Genomic DNA, 16,543 nt, shown 5'->3' on the forward strand with positions numbered 1-16,543 from the left:
CACTTGCTGCTCTAGTTTCTGGAAGAATGAAAACAATGAGAATTTCATGGAGCTTCCAGGAACAGCGGTGTCATTTTTCCCCATGTGTACTTTGAGCTGACTTAAAATGCATCTTTCATAGTATTATACGAGAGGCAACTGGTATTCAATTTTAAAGGCATTATGAACGTTTCAGCTTCCACTTTGCAGTCACCCTTTCTAAAGGACACCATGTGAGTGCTTTGCAACGCATTCAGGGATGTTCAGATAAAAACAGGAGTTGAACGCAGTGCTCATGTGTTCAGCCAGGTCACCGGATTTGTTGATCCAACAAACGTGCTTAAAGCCCTGCCCAAATGTGGCAAGGCTCTTAGAGCTCTCTGGCTGTCCCTGGCCCATTCCCATGTGACCAGGCCTCTGCCTCGTGCATCCACGAGGCCATGCAGTTCTCACACACCTGATCACACCAGGACTGCAGCCACTCCAGCCTGTAGCATGGAATATGAATTAATCCTTAGTAATTTGCTTCCTTGGGACACACTTTGTAAATGTGTGGTTCATTTGGAGTCATTAGTTCTTCCTTGCAGTACACACCAGCTAGCATGCTGTTGTATTGATTCCTTGCTCGCATTCCCTCCTCCGTCACATGCAGCTCTCATCACCTGGAGGCTGTTCCATTTTGGCTCTGTTTGAGGTTCTTTTTCAATAAATGGGTAGAAATGCACCACTGCCTTACAGTGAAACAGTGCCTTTACATCACAGACTTCACCACTGCACATTTAAAATGGGTGCTGTAATGACTTCAGTCATTACATTCACGCTTTTCTGCGTGTTCTCTGGCTCTGCCTGCCCGCTCCATGTGCTGGTTGTGTTTGTGTGTCTCTGAGACTTGTGATTATAATCAGTGGAGCTACAGCTGTGAGAAGTTGAGACAGCAGTCCTGCTGGGCTGAGGATCTGTCATTACCAGGACTGCGAGCTGGGGTTACTCTTACTGTGCTTTCAAGTGCATGTGGTTTTGTTCTGCAGTCGCGGGAGCACAGGCAGGGAGAAGAACGATAAACCTCTCCCACCTTCCCTGTCCCGCCCCAACACCTTCCTCCGGGGCAGCAGCAGTAAGGAGCTGCTGCTCGACAATCAGGCACAGGAGGAGCAGAGGAGAGAGATGCTGGAGACGGTGAAGCAGCTGACAGGCGGCATGGAGATGGACAGGAACAGCGCAGAGGCAGAGAGGAGCAAAGCCAAGGAGTCTGGTAAGCAGCTCTTCCGTACTCAGGGGACCTTGCTGAATGCATGGAAAGGCTCACCGGAGAATTCATAGGTAGAAGTGACGGGGGTCTGTGCTGTGGTGTGAATATTTGGCCCACAGAGACATGCTGTTGCGCTGTGATAGCTGAGAACCTCCCAGAGGTTTGTAACACAACTGATATCTACAGGTTTTAGCGTCGTCTTCTGCCACCAGCTCCTCTTTGTGTTTCCTTGGAGTGGAAGGCTGCAGGGAGCAACAAAGCGCGAGCACGTGGCATTGTCCTTCCTGCTGTTGCCCTGTTGCTGTTGCCACCTGTTCCTGGGAGACAGGTCCCCAAAATCAGCATCAAGGAGCATCTCAGTGTATCTTGTCTCCTGTGATTAGGCGCATTGGCAAAGCTCGAGCAGAATCAGCGTATGGCGCGTTGTGTGCTTGGAGGGACCTCTTTTTTTGCCTTTGCGTTGGTTGGTTGTTCATCCCCAGCTGGTTACAGAATTGGCACAACTGGAGGATGTAACCAAGCACAGGTCCAGCCCACAGACATTCCCTTGGGTGTGGGCTTCTCTCCAGGCCGGAGCAGAGGAGGGAACTGGTTGTTCCCAAGGCAGAATCCCCAGGTGGAGCTTTTAGCTCTGCTCATTGCCAGCCCTGGTTCCACGCAGGGCCCAGTGCAGCGTGGTGTTAGCACCACTGGGTCGACCTGCTGCTGTGTCAGAGCTGCAGCTCCCACTTTTGGATCTTGATTTGCTAGCGAGGATGTATTGAGGACATTTAAGACAGCATTCCCTGTGGACATAGCTTTTGCAATAAGTTATGCAAAAGTAAGTACTGGGTTTTGCTTCTTGCATGCAAAGCATCCAGAAACTGCTATTGCAGTAGGAATTGTGAGGAGTACATCTTTGCCCCCGCAGCACACACACAAACCCCGCTCTGGAAGGTCTGAGGGTTTGTGGGTGTTACTCACAGTGTGTTTTGAAGGTACAGCATACCCTCAGAACTGCTGTAACAGCTCAAAGTTTAATTATTTAATGCAGGTAGAGAGTGCTTTGAGGTGCTGCGTCCCACATCACTACATAGCTTCCTTGCAGAAAGGTAGAGGGGAGAATGTAACCAAGGAGGAGGTGACGCGTGCCTGATGGGGAGCCAGGAAGCTCGCCCTGCGCAGCCCTCACATTCCTGCTTGCAAACCATCTTTGTTTCGGTCATCACAGTGAAGATTGCTGTGATTGTGGCTGGCCAGCCAGCAGAGTTGGCTCTGTGACTTCTGTTTTCAAACTGTCATCTTTGGAAACGGTTCTGATTTTCCTTTCCCAAATGCTGTTTCTCTGCTTTCACCAGCCAAGCCAGAAGCTCCCCCAGCCCCAGTTCAAGAGAAGCCTTCGTTATCAGAAGAGGAAATTGAGAGAAAATGCAAATCTATCGTTGATGAGTTCTTGCATATTAATGATTTTAAGGTGAGCAACGTGAGATCCTTGCTTAGCAGAAAGGTCTCCTGCTGTGGGGCCTCAGGATGCTTCTCCGTGGAACCAGTGGTACCCAGTTCTCCCAGAGGTCACAGAAGCAGTGGGACCTTGTGAGGTTTGGGTGGCAGCAGCTCCATGGGTGTTTGCTGCCATACTAGAAGCAGGGAAGGTGGGCTGGTGTGTGTGTTGTAAGCAGCAAGATGTATGTGTATCTGTCACAAATCACTGAGCAGCTCCATTATACAGCAATTTTGGAAGCAGAAAAGCTAGTGGGAAAATGAACTGAGGTTTTCATTTAGTTGTCAAAGCATTTGCTGCTCTGATCTGGAGGCAGATAAAGCAATACTAAATATTGAACGAACCACTCCAGAGTATTTTTAATAAACATTGGAGATTACTGAGCAGCTGTCATCACTTCCTGGTTAAAGGTTGCAATTTTGTTTCCCATGTAAATGGATTTTGAGCCTGTCCAGGGAGTTTGTAGGAATGGGGAACATTTGCTGCAGAGCTGATTGGTTTGATCTTTTGCTGAAATAAAATTTAAAAACATGCAAAGTTTGAAATGACAGTGCAAGGGATATTCCTAGCTTGGTAGCCTTAAAACAGAACTGCTGTTTGCATTTCGTAGTGTTTCTAATTAAAATCAGAAAGGGGAGTATCTTTATGATGGTTTGTTTGGGGTTCACACTGTTCAGAAGTACATCAGACTGAGGCAGCTTGTTTGCAGTTACTTTGATAACTTTGGATTCTCAGCACCCTTCAAATGTGGTGACAAAGTTTCTGACAAATGCAGCTTTGTCTCACATTAATAGGCCAGCTCTTGTGCTAATGGAACACTTGGCTAAGCAATAGAGCTATGGCAGTCTATATTTAAGAGTGTTTTATTTGCATAGGTTGCAAAATACACATGCTAGAAAGTAAAAGCTTTATACAGAGGAAATTTCCCTCTTAACGTTACCCATGTTTTCTGCTTTTTTGTACAGTGTGTTGCTGTAATGTAGGCATTTCTGTTCAGCCAGCCCAGTTAGTAGTGAAGCTAACCTGATGTCCTGTTTTGGACTTGGCTTGATATGTTGTGGAACGGTAGGGATTTTGGTGACATGCAGAACGACCTCTGTCCCTAAGCATAGCTGCCAAGCAGTGCCCTGGAGCATGAGTGTGTATTAAAAGTTCTGCTGCTCGCACAGTGTAATTTTGATCCTTTTTTGATTCCTGACTGCCATTTCAGTGGTGATTTATGAAGAGTTCCACAGCCCGGTTTGGCTTCGCTGCGTGTTTATTTCTAAAGCAGAACTGAAAGGCAGTGATGTCCTGAGACCCCGTGCCAGGTGTTGCGCAGCACACCCTGCTCTGGCAGCACAGGCCTCCTGCGCCGCTTGTTGTTTCGTGTTGGCACCTTTTGATGTTTGCAGTTGAGGCAGATGACCCTGCATGTCGTTAAAACAGGAGGCGATGCAGTGCGTGGAGGAGCTGAGCGCCCAGAGCCTGCTGCCTGTGTTTGTGCGAGTGGGAGTGGAGTCAACGCTGGAGAGGAGTCAGATCACCAGGGATCACATGGGCCAGTTATTACATCAGTTGGTGCAGTCAGGAAAGCTGAGCAAGCAGGATTTCTTCAAGGGGTTTGTATTCTGCACATAGAAACCGATGCTTTTCCTGCGTGTTCAGTGCAGCTGAGCACTGTTTGTGTTGGAGAGAATGATTTCTCACTTTGCGTTGGCATCCTACCCTCACCACACGTCCTTTTGGGAGCAGCATTTCCACCTGGGTGTGCTTACAAATAATACAGATATTTTAGTGCATTTTTAGTCATTTCAGATGCTTTTAATGAATGTAAATATTTTTGTATTTAAGTATTTATTTCTAATACATAGGTGTACGTTTAAATGCGCGTGTTCAGATTTCTGCTTGGCACTGTGCTTGTCACTGTTTGCCTTTTGGCGAGCCATCGAATGTGCACAAAAGGGGAGGAGGAAGATAAAAACTTGATGTGACGTTGGTGCCTGCCCAGATATGGTATCAGACAGAACAGACTTTCCTCAGATAACTCTGCTTCAGGCCACCAGCTCCTTTTATCTCCCAGATGATAACTGCCTCTGGAGCTGGTGTTCCCAGCCTGGATTTCAATGTTATCCAGTCGCGAAAGGATCGGTGTTCCCGGAGATTCCCGGGTGCCAGCTTGTCCTTGGTAAGATTTAGAGCAGGATGGTTGAAATGGAAAACCGTGACAAGCAGCTGGAGAACAGGTAGATGAAATAACGCTCTCAGATGCTACATTTCTATGTATTTAGCCCTGTCTTGCTGCTTTGCTTTGAATCACATCTCATCATGGTGCTGACAGCAGCAGCAGTGTTCCCCCTGCAATCATGTCTGGCAGTGAATTTTGTCGTGATGAAATCGAGTGGCTCAGAGGAGAAGTTGAGGCAGCCTCAGTTCAAACCACATGGAGCAGCAATAAGAAAATACGTGCACAGGGAGCCCGCATCCATGTCCACGCATCACTGATGGCTGAGATGTCTGCAGTGATGCATCCCTGCAATGCACTGTGATAAGAGCCGTTCCTGCGCTTCCTCGGGCGCAGAGAAGCAGTTGTGATGCCAAGTAACCCGGGATCGTGTTGAAATAGTGGGGTTGTGGTTTGGAAACAGCACCGACAGAGCACAGCAGCTCCTGAGGATGATGAAAAGGCAGCTGCCCTTTGTGGTTTCCAGTGGGCACCTGAGAAGAACACTGAAAACCACTACACTGATTGCTGCACAAGTTACTGTGTAATTAGGGGTTGTGGGGTGAGTAGTGGTCATAGCACAGGTCTGGAGAGATATGACAGGAAACCAGCTGCTGGCCCAAGTGCTTGAACAAACCAGAGCTGAATAGTGGCAGAGGACATGAGGAACAGAGCAAAGGAGACAGCCTCTGCTTAGAAGTTGAACTCCAGAATCTTACAGCTTTTAAGAGAGAAGTGAACCATGATCAAAATAGGCAGGAGAAGCAGAAAAATGATCATCTTGATCCTGATAGGAGTATCAGCCTTGGAAAGTGAAGCCACCCACCGAGCTTTTATCGGGAAAGAGAGTTTTGAGCTATGCTGGAAATTGTATCCAGAGCTGGGGAACAGTTTTGTAATAGCCTGCTACGTTTTCTGTTCTGGATGTCCATTCTTCAGCAGGTCTGAGCAAATAGCTTGTGAGGGAAGAAGCCAGCCCCTTATCCTTCTGTAAATGCCTGGGTTTTTTAAGAAGGCTCAATTTATTTGAACTTGTAAATGTAAAAAGTACTTCTGTTTGTGAAATTTTGCATGTTCCTGGGATATAAAAACTGCTGTCCATGGAGTTTTTCTGGATGCAGCATCCCTAGCTGCTGGTTTTACACAAGGCAATGCTCTTTCCACATTACTGCCTGAAGAAATCGGCCCCTGGCAGATTCAAAGCATTTGCAAGCATAAGATGTCAGATGTGTTCCTTGTGATGTTTGTGGTTTGCTTTTAACAGAGGGTTTTTTAAATGCAGGTTTACTTTGCAGGAAAAATCTCAGTTTGAGTTGTATTTAATGCCCAACATTTTTCTTTTCTTTTAAAGGTTTTCAGATACCTTGGAGATGGCAGATGACATGGCCATAGATATACCCCATATATGGCTGTACCTAGCTGAGCTGGTGACCCCCATGTTAAAAGAAGGAGGAATCTCTATGAGAGAACTTATACAGTAAGCAGTGCTGCTCTTTTTCAGTGACAGCCGAGCTCCAGCTGTCTGCCTGCTGTGCCACAGCACGGTTCTTACTGGCAGATAGAGGACTGACCACGTTAGAGGTGCACCTTCGCCTATTGGTTGCTGCATATCCTTTGGGACTGAGGATTTGCACCAAAAGCTGGGGTGGGGAGCTTGCTGCTCTTCAGTCGTGGTTCAGGGGTGAAAGTTTTATCTGTAAATGGATTTCGGTCTTGTTTACTCTGGCTGACCTAGCAGCTACCCCGTGCTGCACAGTCAGTGCCATTCAGAAGCGCGCTGATGCTCTGAGAATTAGATTTGGAGAGAGCGAGGTGCCACGCCGGTGTCTTTGTGTCTCACAGTGCAGTGACAGCTGCCTGGGCAGTGCCTGAAACACCGGCACAAACCTGGCTGGCAGGGCTGGAAACTGCTCCCAGGACCAGAGTTCCTATGCTTTGTACACTTCATTATATATTTGGAGATTAATTAGAAGTCAGTTGAATGGTTCCCTTCTTAAGTAAGTAGTATTGAGACAATCGTGACTGTTTTTTCCTCAAAAGCTCTTATCCTGTAGGGTCCTGCTACCCAAATGCAGCACCTCATAAAAGTTGAATGGATACGACCTCGAGCAGAAATGAAGAAAGTATTTGTAATTAGCCCTGTTGTGGCAAGCACGCTTGCATCAACAAAGACTGTTTTATCAGCTGTGCTAGCTAGATGAGATCCTGTATCCCTGGCATAGGCTACAGCTGTTGTCCTGCTTCAGTTTGATCATGTCCCTTGCCTTGCATTGCAGACTTGGAGCAATGTTAGATGAGCATTTAACTGTCTTCAGGGGAAAAAAAAAAAAGATTATAAGCAAATATACCTGTTTTTCTCTTATTCTAGAGAATTTAGCAAACCTTTACTTCCTGTGGGAAGAGCCGGGGTCTTGCTTGCTGAAATCTTGCACCTTCTATGCAAACAAATGGTAAGTGTCCAGGAGCACCGTTCCTATGAGCTGGAGGCAGCAAGTATGTCAGTGCATGAAACCACTGCTCACGTTTCCCACTTGGAGATACTTAGGGATGGGCAGCCACTCCAGATAACCTAGGAAAACTTGCTTCTTCATCCCCAGTTTCAAACCAAGCCTTGTGAGGTTCCAAAAAGTTGAGTTAACTTTTCTTCTCTCATCACTTTTCCCTTTTGCAGGTACCTTTGCACCTGGCTTCTTCCAGAAGCTAGAGTGCTGAAATACTGCAAGAGGGACATTCCCAAGGTATTTCTGGGCTGACCAGAAGCAGCAAGTGCCGGAAATCTTGCGAGAGAGCTGTTCTTGCAGACCGCAGAGGTTCTGAGAGTTCGGATAAGCTCCAGATGCCTCTCAGACTTCTGGGTGCTTATCCAAACTAAACCTGCCAACTCTTAAGACTCACCATCACTAGGGGTAGTGACACCTTTTCACCCTGTGACTTCTACAGCTCTCTTACACATTTCACAGTTGTGTGTCCAAACAGTTTGGTGGCTTCCCTATAACTGTCTCCATTTTTGTCTTTTTTTTTTTTAATCCAGCTAAATATGCACTTCGAATAGTGTCTATTTGAAACTCTGTAAAATCCTTCACTTGCCTTTTTGGTTGTTTTTAAGCATGCATTTAAACAGGGGTGATTGTGCCTAGAGCATTTCAGGCTAGCAGTGCAAACAGTGACGTTTTATTGATGTCTTTTTGTCTTATGCTTATTTGGACAGTGATGGGGTTTTTTGTTTAGTTTGTTTCTGAATTTTGTTTTTTCTCCTCCATTCTGTGAGAGCTGCTCTGCTCTGGGGGCTGAAGGACAAGCTTGGGTTTCTATTTCTGTCACAGCTTTATAATTCTCTTGTCCAGTGTGTGGACGTGGTTATTTCAAGTCAGGCGTTTCCATGCAATAGCAGTCTTGTTGAATAGCCAGATCCTGATGAGTGGTAGCAGGAACTGCACACAATTAGCATTTAATAGTCTGTATTGTAAATTTAAGATTGTAATCTGCTTCGTAAATGGAAAATGAAGCTGCTTTTATCAGTATTTAACTTGGGCTGTGCAGTAATGTCCCGCGTGCAGGTGCTATGGGGTCAGTGATTTTGGAAAGCCTTGCAGTGAAAAGAGCTGATTGTGTTCCTGTCAGGATGATGCCCATGCCATGCTGGGCAGGCTACCAAAGGGTCAGCACAGCAGATGCTGCACAGTGTGTGCTACAAAAGAGATTTTCCTCAACACTGGCAACAAATTCTCAAAATGGAACAGTTGGGTGCTATGTACAAATGGGAGCTTTGACCCGTGAGCAGAAAACAGCCATGTAAATACTAATGTTCTAGAAGTAGCTAATTTGCCAGCGCCAGGGCAGAGAGGCAATGTGTTACAGAGGAAGTTGCTGACAGAAGAATCATGCTTCTGTCTGCCAGCTCCGTCGTGGTCATGGGAAGCTGTGCCTTACTCAGGCATGTCCTTTCTCATAGGTAACCTCTGGCTGAAGCTGTTGCAAACCCCACGTGTCACGTTGTGCCTTGTTTATTACCCATCACCATGGCATCTGACCTCTTTCAAGTTACCTATACGTGTGGCAGGGTTGTGTATATGATTTCTCTTGCACGGGACTTCCAGACATTTTCACATAATTGCTAGGCATCTTGTTTGTAGCTGAATGGTTCTTTATTTCCCCTGACACAGCTGCACCACTCCAGCTTGTGTAAGCTCTCATGGTTGTCTCTCAAGTCTTTCAAATGGGCAAACTGTTTGTATTTTAGAGCCATAAGAAAGTGGGAGCCTTATGGAGGGAGACTGGCCTCAGCTGGAAGGACTACTTACCTGAAGGGGAGGATGTACATACCTTTCTCATGGAACAAGTGAGTGAACAGCAAGCCACTGCCTAATGGCTTTGTCGTGCTGATTTGTGTATTGCATTTGTTAATCCCCTTCCAATCCTGTTCTTAGGTGTAGTTGCTGTGGGATGAAGTGTCTCCAGCTCTGAAATGAGGTTATATGATTTCAGTGCCTCTTTCTGAAATGCCAGCAGGTCTGGCTTCTCTGTGATCCCAGGCAAGCATGTCCCACCAGCTGGCTTAGCCAGCAGATGTATTTCTCCTAAAGAGGGGAATGAACTCAGAATGAGTTTTGAAGCAAGCAGGATAAACTGTGCAGAAGGCTCAGAACAAATGGTAGCATGTATTCACTGGTCCCGCCTTGCATCATGATCCCAGAGAGTTTCACAACAAAGAGGAACCAAGGCTGACAGAGGGCACCTTGCAGCTGGTGGTTGTGCTCCTATTGAAGTACCTGGAGGTCTTCTTCGGGAGCCCCAGGTGACCCACTGCCCTGCTTTCACACTTAAGATGTGCTGTGCTGCAGGAAATGAAATGGATCACCAAAGCCTGGCGATGGATGGGGGCACTGCAGATCCTCTGTCATGTTTTGCAAGAACGGAGGCATTGGCTGCAGCTTTTTTGGGCAAATGCTGGCTCTGATAATTGCATTCCAGCTCCCTGTGGTTTTAGTTGAGCAGCACGGACTTTCTGTCGTGCAGGGCTGGAGTAGTTCTGGGATGCCTGGTTGTTTTTGCTGGTTAATGAAATTCCCACTTTTGTAAAATGCTGTATAGGGTTTGGAACAGAAGAAGGTGTATAAATCATGGCAATGTTAACTTTGCCATTGAAAGATGCAGAAAACACTGAAGTGTAGCCTGCTGCCTCAACTTGGCATAACTTGATGTAGAAAAGTTTATTTAACTCATCCTCATCATCACTTCTGATGTTGCAGAAGTTGGAGTTCACGGAGTCTGACTGTTCCAGTTCCCCAGAAGCACTTTCAGAGAAAGAACTCTCCGCAGAAGAGCTGAACAAGCAGCTAGAAAAACTCATTGTTGAGGACAAGGCGAATGATGAACAAATCTTTGACTGGGTAGAGGTACAAAGACTGTTTTCACCCTCCAGGCACACAGTTCATTAACTGCTTTTGTAAATATTTTCTCATCTAAAGGAGTATCTCTACAGTCTCTCAGGTCCTCTTACATTTATACAGTGCTAGGCCTGAGGTATCTGGAAGGAAAACTGCCAGGAGACAGCTTGTAAGATCAAGTGGCTGGCACAGAGCCCCTTCCTTGTTGCTCTGTTTGTTCCACCGAGGTGGGAAACTGTCAGAGGCATTTACAGCTCTCACCTGTGTCTTTCTGACTATCTCAGGCACTGCCCCGTATCTCTGGCTGCGTTATCTAAGGCCTATTTTGAATCTTATGCCTGAAACAATACTCAGCTCAATTCAGTTAGCTCTCTGCTTACAGCTAAGCCTTGGTCAGCTTCATTCCAGTTATTTCTGTTGCTGGAGGACTGGTATTGCTGGTGAGAAGTGGTATTTTCTGCGGCTGTTAGAGAGCAGAACGAAAGAAGCATGAAAATCTAAGGACACCCACAAGCTCTCTTTGTAGTGTTGGACAAGTTATACAGCCATTCTGTGAGCTTCTTCTGCAGAGCAAACAAGTCTCCTCCATGGAGCATTCTGTAAAATTTGTTTCAAAAGCACACAGCAGATGTATAAGGCTACTGTAAACAAGAAGAGTTATTGGTTTTGGTTTTTTTAAGACATATGATGAGTTGTGAGAAGAATTGGTGCATTGATCACAGGAGAGCTCTTGTTGCATATTGGTGTACCTGAGCTGTTTCCAACTGAATGGGAAAGTTGAGTTTTTGCACATGATTCTTTGCACTGGATTCTTACTGCAGCAGCTTTTGTTAAACTTCAGCTTCCTGCCAAATTCAGCAGTGGAATTTGGAAACAATTCCTCTTAAGCACTGGCATGTTTTTAACTGGTCCATTTACTCTTGATTTCAGGCTAATCTAGATGAAAGCCAGATGAGTTCACCTACATTCCTTAGAGCTTTAATGACAGCAGTTTGTAAAGCAGCTATTATAGGTGAGTAACTTGCAATGTAAACACCACACCAACTGGCCTTGCAAGAGTTAGTACATACTAATTTTTCAAGTTTATATCACTTTTTTCTCCCCTCTGAAACTGCTTTTTATCATGGAAGATTTTTGAACCCTGTTGAGTTCTAGTGTTCAAGGGCAGGACGCCCATTCCTCTGCAGTGGCCAGGCGCTTCCCTGCTTACGGTGTGCTCAGGCCCTGACATGGCCCGGCAACCGTGCATGAGCAGACATTGCAGGTGACTCAGAGTAATGCCGGGTTGTTCATTGATTTTTCTAGGGAAGGTGGAAATGCTCTAGACATTACTAAGGTAATTAGCATTTCCACTCCTTTGTCAGCAAGCTTGCATGGGCACTCAACCATTGCAGATCACAGGATCACAGAAACACCAAGGTTGGAAAAGACCTACAGGATCATCCAGTCCAACCATCCAACCATCACCAGTAGTTCTCACTTAACCACGTCCCTCAACACAACATGCAAACGTTCCTTGAACACCTCCAGGGTCGGTGACTCCACCAGCTCCCTGTGCAGCCCATTCCAGTGCCTGACCACTCTTTCAGAAAATTAGTACTTCATAACCTGCAGCCTAAATCTCCCCTGGTGCAGCTTGAAGCCATTCCCTCTCATCCTATCACTGTTACGTGAGCAAAGAGGCCAACCCCCAGCTCACCACAACCTCCCTTCAGGTAGTTACAGAGAGCAGTGAGGTCTCCCTGAGATTGCCATGTGTGAGTTGGAAACATGGGTTTCAGAGCAGAAGCCGGCTTGTATCACTGTCTTGTTAATAGTTTTGTGTCCAAAGCGTGTTGTGTTTTCAGAAACCCATTTGTGTGGGTTTGAAGGTACAGCAGTTGCAGCGTATGGTTTGAAATGGAGGTGGCGGATTCCTAAGTCAGACACATGAGCCTCAGCCTCGCAGGGGTGCTCTGCAGACTGGTCAGTTCACGTTGTTTTCTTTAATTTTACTCTTGGTGTCTGGTAAGGCAAAAAACTGTGCCTGTAAAGCACCCACTTCTGCTCCTAGCTGTAAAATCAAGGCTCAGCAGAGAGAATGGGCTACGCTTCACCTCCTGGCTGCAAGGCTGAGTGGAAAGGCACAGCCCAGCGCCTTTCTTCTACAAGAGCAGAGCCTTTCTGATGCCACCTAGTGTTAGCGGGGAAATGATGCAAGATTTTATGACAGGTGTTGGAGAGTTAGGAGTCTTTGCTGGGAGTGTATCAGAAACGTCTTCTGTTCTGCTTTTTGGCCTTGCTTCTAATAGAGGGTTTTTTCTTTTGTTTCCAAAAAATCACTGAATTGTGTTGTCTGATCTACTTATAAAGCTGCTAATGTATCTGTGTTGCTGACGGACTTCTGACATGTATTTTTGCATGTTCCTGATCCCCAGTGTCACGTGCAACTGATGATTCTGTTTATGCTTTAGTATTTTTAGGGGAAAAAAAACACAGACTAAAAACCTTCTATAGAGCTGAAATGTTAGCACTAGCCATTGTACATTGTTTGAACATCCAGCTGGGTGAGTTGTGCTACACAGTTCAGACGAAGCAGGCTGGTTAGGATCACTACAAATAGCAGCTGCCTTTGGGGAACTATAAAAATCAAGACTTCCAGAAAAAGCCAGTGATCAGAAATACTTCTTATTTTTTCTTATCTTTTTGTCTGTCTTCATGCTAACCAGTACCAGTCATTTCTGTTCGAATAAAGATGATAAAAGATTTACTCCTGCTGCCATCTACCACAGCTGACCCTATTTTCTTCTCTTCCCTTCAGCGGACTCTTCTAGCTTCCGTGTGGACACTGCTGTTATCAAGCAGAGAGTGCCGATCTTACTCAAGTACCTGGACTCAGACACAGAGAAGGAACTACAAGCACTTTATGCACTACAAGCATCAATAGTAAAACTTGATCAGCCTCCCAGTAAGTGTTGTCTGTGTACTGGGGATTTAAACCCTTGACAGCCTAACAAAGAGTTGCTTCTGCTGCAGTCTGGCAGTAGAGTCTGGAAAGAAGTGCTTTTCCTGACAACAGAAACAAAATTTTACCTCTGTACGTGGCAGATGAGATAACACAGTGTACAGTCTTTCTGCTTGTCCAGATTCCTGCTTCTAGAGAAGTGCAGCTCCCCAAATGCTTGGCCAGAGGTGGGTTCTTCTCTTGCTTGCTCCTGTAATGAGCTGTGCAGAAGAAAAAACAAATCTCTGTAATGCAAAGATGACAGAAGAACAGTAGAAGGTTAACCCCTATCTGGAGGGAGCTGCCTTCACCTCAGCTGTGTCTGAGCAGCCAGGAAGCAGTAACCCAGGGGCAGGTCTTCCTTTTGCTTGTGTCTCCTGCTGTAAAGGCCCCATTAATCCCCTTATCCGTAACCGCGGCTTTGTCTGCTGGCTGCGGCGCGCAGCACTAACAGATGTTCTCTGCCCCGGTTCCATTATTGCAGATTTGTTGCGGATGTTTTTCGATTGCCTGTATGATGAGGAGGTGATTTCAGAGGATGCCTTCTACAAGTGGGAAAGCAGCAAGGACCCAGCAGAGCAGAACGGGAAAGGAGTAGCACTGAAATCTGTCACAGCATTCTTCACATGGCTACGGGAGGCTGAAGAGGAGTCGGAGGATAATTAAAACTTAAAATACAGGAAAAAAAACAAAAACACACAAAAAAAACAATTTAAGTATTTTTTTAAAGAGTTTCACGTCTTCGCCAATCACAGTGCAGCAAGGCCAATTCTCGCGCAGACCCCCGTCCCCCACACACGCACGAGTGGGAGAGGTAACATAGATAAACACAAAGGTGATCATGGAGGAAAAAGGTACTTGAAAAAAAACAGTAAACTTCAAACCTGACGGGAGCACTAAACCAAAATCCATGTATTATTTATAGAAAATATTTTCTGTTTTAATCTTTTTTTTTCTTTTCTTTTTAAACGAGGACTCAAATACACAAAGCAAAACAAACCTGTTTAGCAAAAAAAAAAAAAAAGTTTAAAACTTTTAATTTATTATTTTAAGGACTGCAAATGCCAGTGTAATTTTTAAATTTGCAGTTTCTGTAAACAAATTGTATAATAGAACAAAAGCAGAGAAATAAATTTCCCTCCCCTTCGTATGCACCTCAGTTTTGTTTCAAAGCATGATAAATAGACAAAACTTTTCAAGGGGGTTGGGGTAAGCTAGATGAGGAAGAGATCTTTTTTTTTTAATTGTCATCAGATTTTTCTGCCTGCCTCTCAGCTTGCTTCAGAAATGTAACAGAACGTAGTGCACAGCCTCGGATCGGAAGGAAGTGAATTTGAGAAAACGGCTGCGGACCAGAGTGCTCCGAAAATAACTCATTCGAAACAGTGCTACCCTGGGGAAAAAACGTACTAGTGATACTTTCAGAACCTTTAGAGCAACTTTAAGGCTTGTAAATACATAGAACAAATATTTAAAAAAAAAAAAAAAAGAAAGAAAAAAAAGAAATTGACTCGGATACTATTTCTTTTCACTTTCAAAATATAAAGAACAAAAATAAAGACAAACATTGCAAGTTTAAAAGAAAGTAAAACGACTTCTCCTTTGACAGCTGCTGAATGTGTGCACCACCTCAGCGGTGCTGGCTTCCTTTTCATTGTGTAGATCCTCAGTTCCAAATTGTGTACATATAGTGTGCGTATGTATGTGTGTCGACCAAAAAGAGGGGTGAGAGCAATTGTTTTTACAGCAACAACAGAAAGGTGGGGGGTTGCTGCCTGGGAGACTTCTTCTGCAGAGAGAACTTAATGGCCAAGAGCAGGCAGCTGCTTGCAGCACGGTGCTGTGGGGCTGCAGGCAGGGCTGTGCCCGTTGGCAGCTGTGTGAGCGCGGCGCCTCGTCTGCTCGGAGCAGAGGTGTTGTGCTGGGACCTGCGACATGGCGACTGTGGAGGCTGCAGCTGTTGGAGCAGAGAACCCCAACAGCCCTGCTGCGCGGCTTGTGCATCTGTTGCTGCCCAGCTTCCAGCACACCTGCTGGCTGCCCTGATGCTCGTTAGAAACCCAAAAATGCAGAAGGGTGAAGAGGAACGCGACCTATGAGAGCCACGAGGTGAAAGGAGCGCAGCCAGCGGCGCGGTGCTCCTCCTGGCCCTGCCACCCCACGCGGTGCCTGCTCACCAGGTGCTAACGGAGCTGCTGAGCACGTTAAGTCTCCTGGCTGTCTCTCATCAACAACCAAAGATGACCTGCTGGCTCTCACGGTGAAGAAGCGTCTACCGTCATCGAGTTTGTGCAGCCCTGAAATGGAGTTTGTGAACTGTGGTCCGTGGACCGCGAGTAACCTGTGGAGCAATTGCTGGTGGTCTGTGCAGCACTAGCTGCTCACGTGATGCTGTCTTTTTTTCTTTCCAGCTGCTAAATCACTTCTTTTTAATCTTAAAAACAATAACAAAACAAAAAAAAAAAGGGGGGGGAGGGGAGGCAAAAACTACATTAAATACTTTCCTAATTTTACTTTTACATGTAAACAATTGCTGTACTTACATAAGGATGTTACTTGATCACCAAGGGGAAGGGAGGAGGGTAGCTGGTTGTGGCTGGAGGGGGAGATGTCTGTGTGACGCTTTCCCTGTCGATGTGTGTCCATGCCATGTGTCTGAGCTGGAGAATCCATGGCCTCAAACACTAGAGCTGTTTGGTTCTTTTTTTTCTTTTTTTTTTTTTTTTTAGTAACAATAAAACACTTTTCTCTGATGTTTTGTTAAAAAAAAAAAAAAAAAAAAAAAAAAAAAAAGAAGAAGAAGAAAAAAAGAAGAAAAGAAACTTCTCACCCTTTATATATGCATATGTCTGTACCTGCTTGTATGACACCCAGCAGCTCCTCATCCACAGCTGCTCCACCCCAACTCCAGCCTTGGGCTCACCATCCTGTGACGGTTTGCTTGGGTTTGGTTTGTGAGGCTGTGGGTTGTTTGTGTGCTCTTCTTGCAAAAATTAATTTTTGAGCCAGAAGAAGAGTAGGTATGCGATGGTTTGTAGCAGTGAAATAGTTCAGTTAAGAAGATGCGACTTTGTGTATAAATTAGGCCAATATTTGCTAAGTTGTGCGGCGCTCACACCTGGTGAACTGGTGGGCAGTGTTCAGATCCTGCTGGGAATGTGTGTGTCCTGCGCCAGAGCCACCGTGTGCCACTACGTAAGGACTGTAATTTCTGTGCTGATGGCCTTGAATCAGAAAGGTAGGAATTGCTAGAGCCTCTGAA

At 45.7% G+C, this 16,543-nt stretch overlaps 1 protein-coding gene across 13 annotated transcripts in view; it reads left to right on the forward strand.

Annotated features, from left to right (window-relative positions):
- The window catches only part of EIF4G3 (eukaryotic translation initiation factor 4 gamma 3), a 94,016-nt gene extending 79,229 nt beyond the window's left edge, over nt 1-14,787 (forward strand). For all 13 annotated transcript variants that reach the window (XM_048967340.1, XM_048967342.1, XM_048967343.1 and 10 more), the window contains 10 exons: nt 1,008-1,231; nt 2,566-2,681; nt 4,137-4,309; nt 6,263-6,388; nt 7,280-7,361; nt 9,152-9,250; nt 10,161-10,307; nt 11,229-11,310; nt 13,099-13,245; nt 13,766-14,787. In XM_048967340.1, the coding sequence (XP_048823297.1) occupies nt 1,008-1,231; nt 2,566-2,681; nt 4,137-4,309; nt 6,263-6,388; nt 7,280-7,361; nt 9,152-9,250; nt 10,161-10,307; nt 11,229-11,310; nt 13,099-13,245; nt 13,766-13,947 (1,378 nt within the window). In that variant the 3' untranslated portion in view covers nt 13,948-14,787. The remainder of the gene's footprint in view (nt 1-1,007; nt 1,232-2,565; nt 2,682-4,136; nt 4,310-6,262; nt 6,389-7,279; nt 7,362-9,151; nt 9,251-10,160; nt 10,308-11,228; nt 11,311-13,098; nt 13,246-13,765) is intronic.
- Nucleotides 14,788-16,543: the final 1,756 nt, after the last annotated feature.

The sequence above is a fragment of the Lagopus muta genome, chromosome 21 (genome assembly GCF_023343835.1).
Source record: "Lagopus muta isolate bLagMut1 chromosome 21, bLagMut1 primary, whole genome shotgun sequence".
Taxonomy (NCBI): Eukaryota; Metazoa; Chordata; class Aves; order Galliformes; family Phasianidae; genus Lagopus; species Lagopus muta.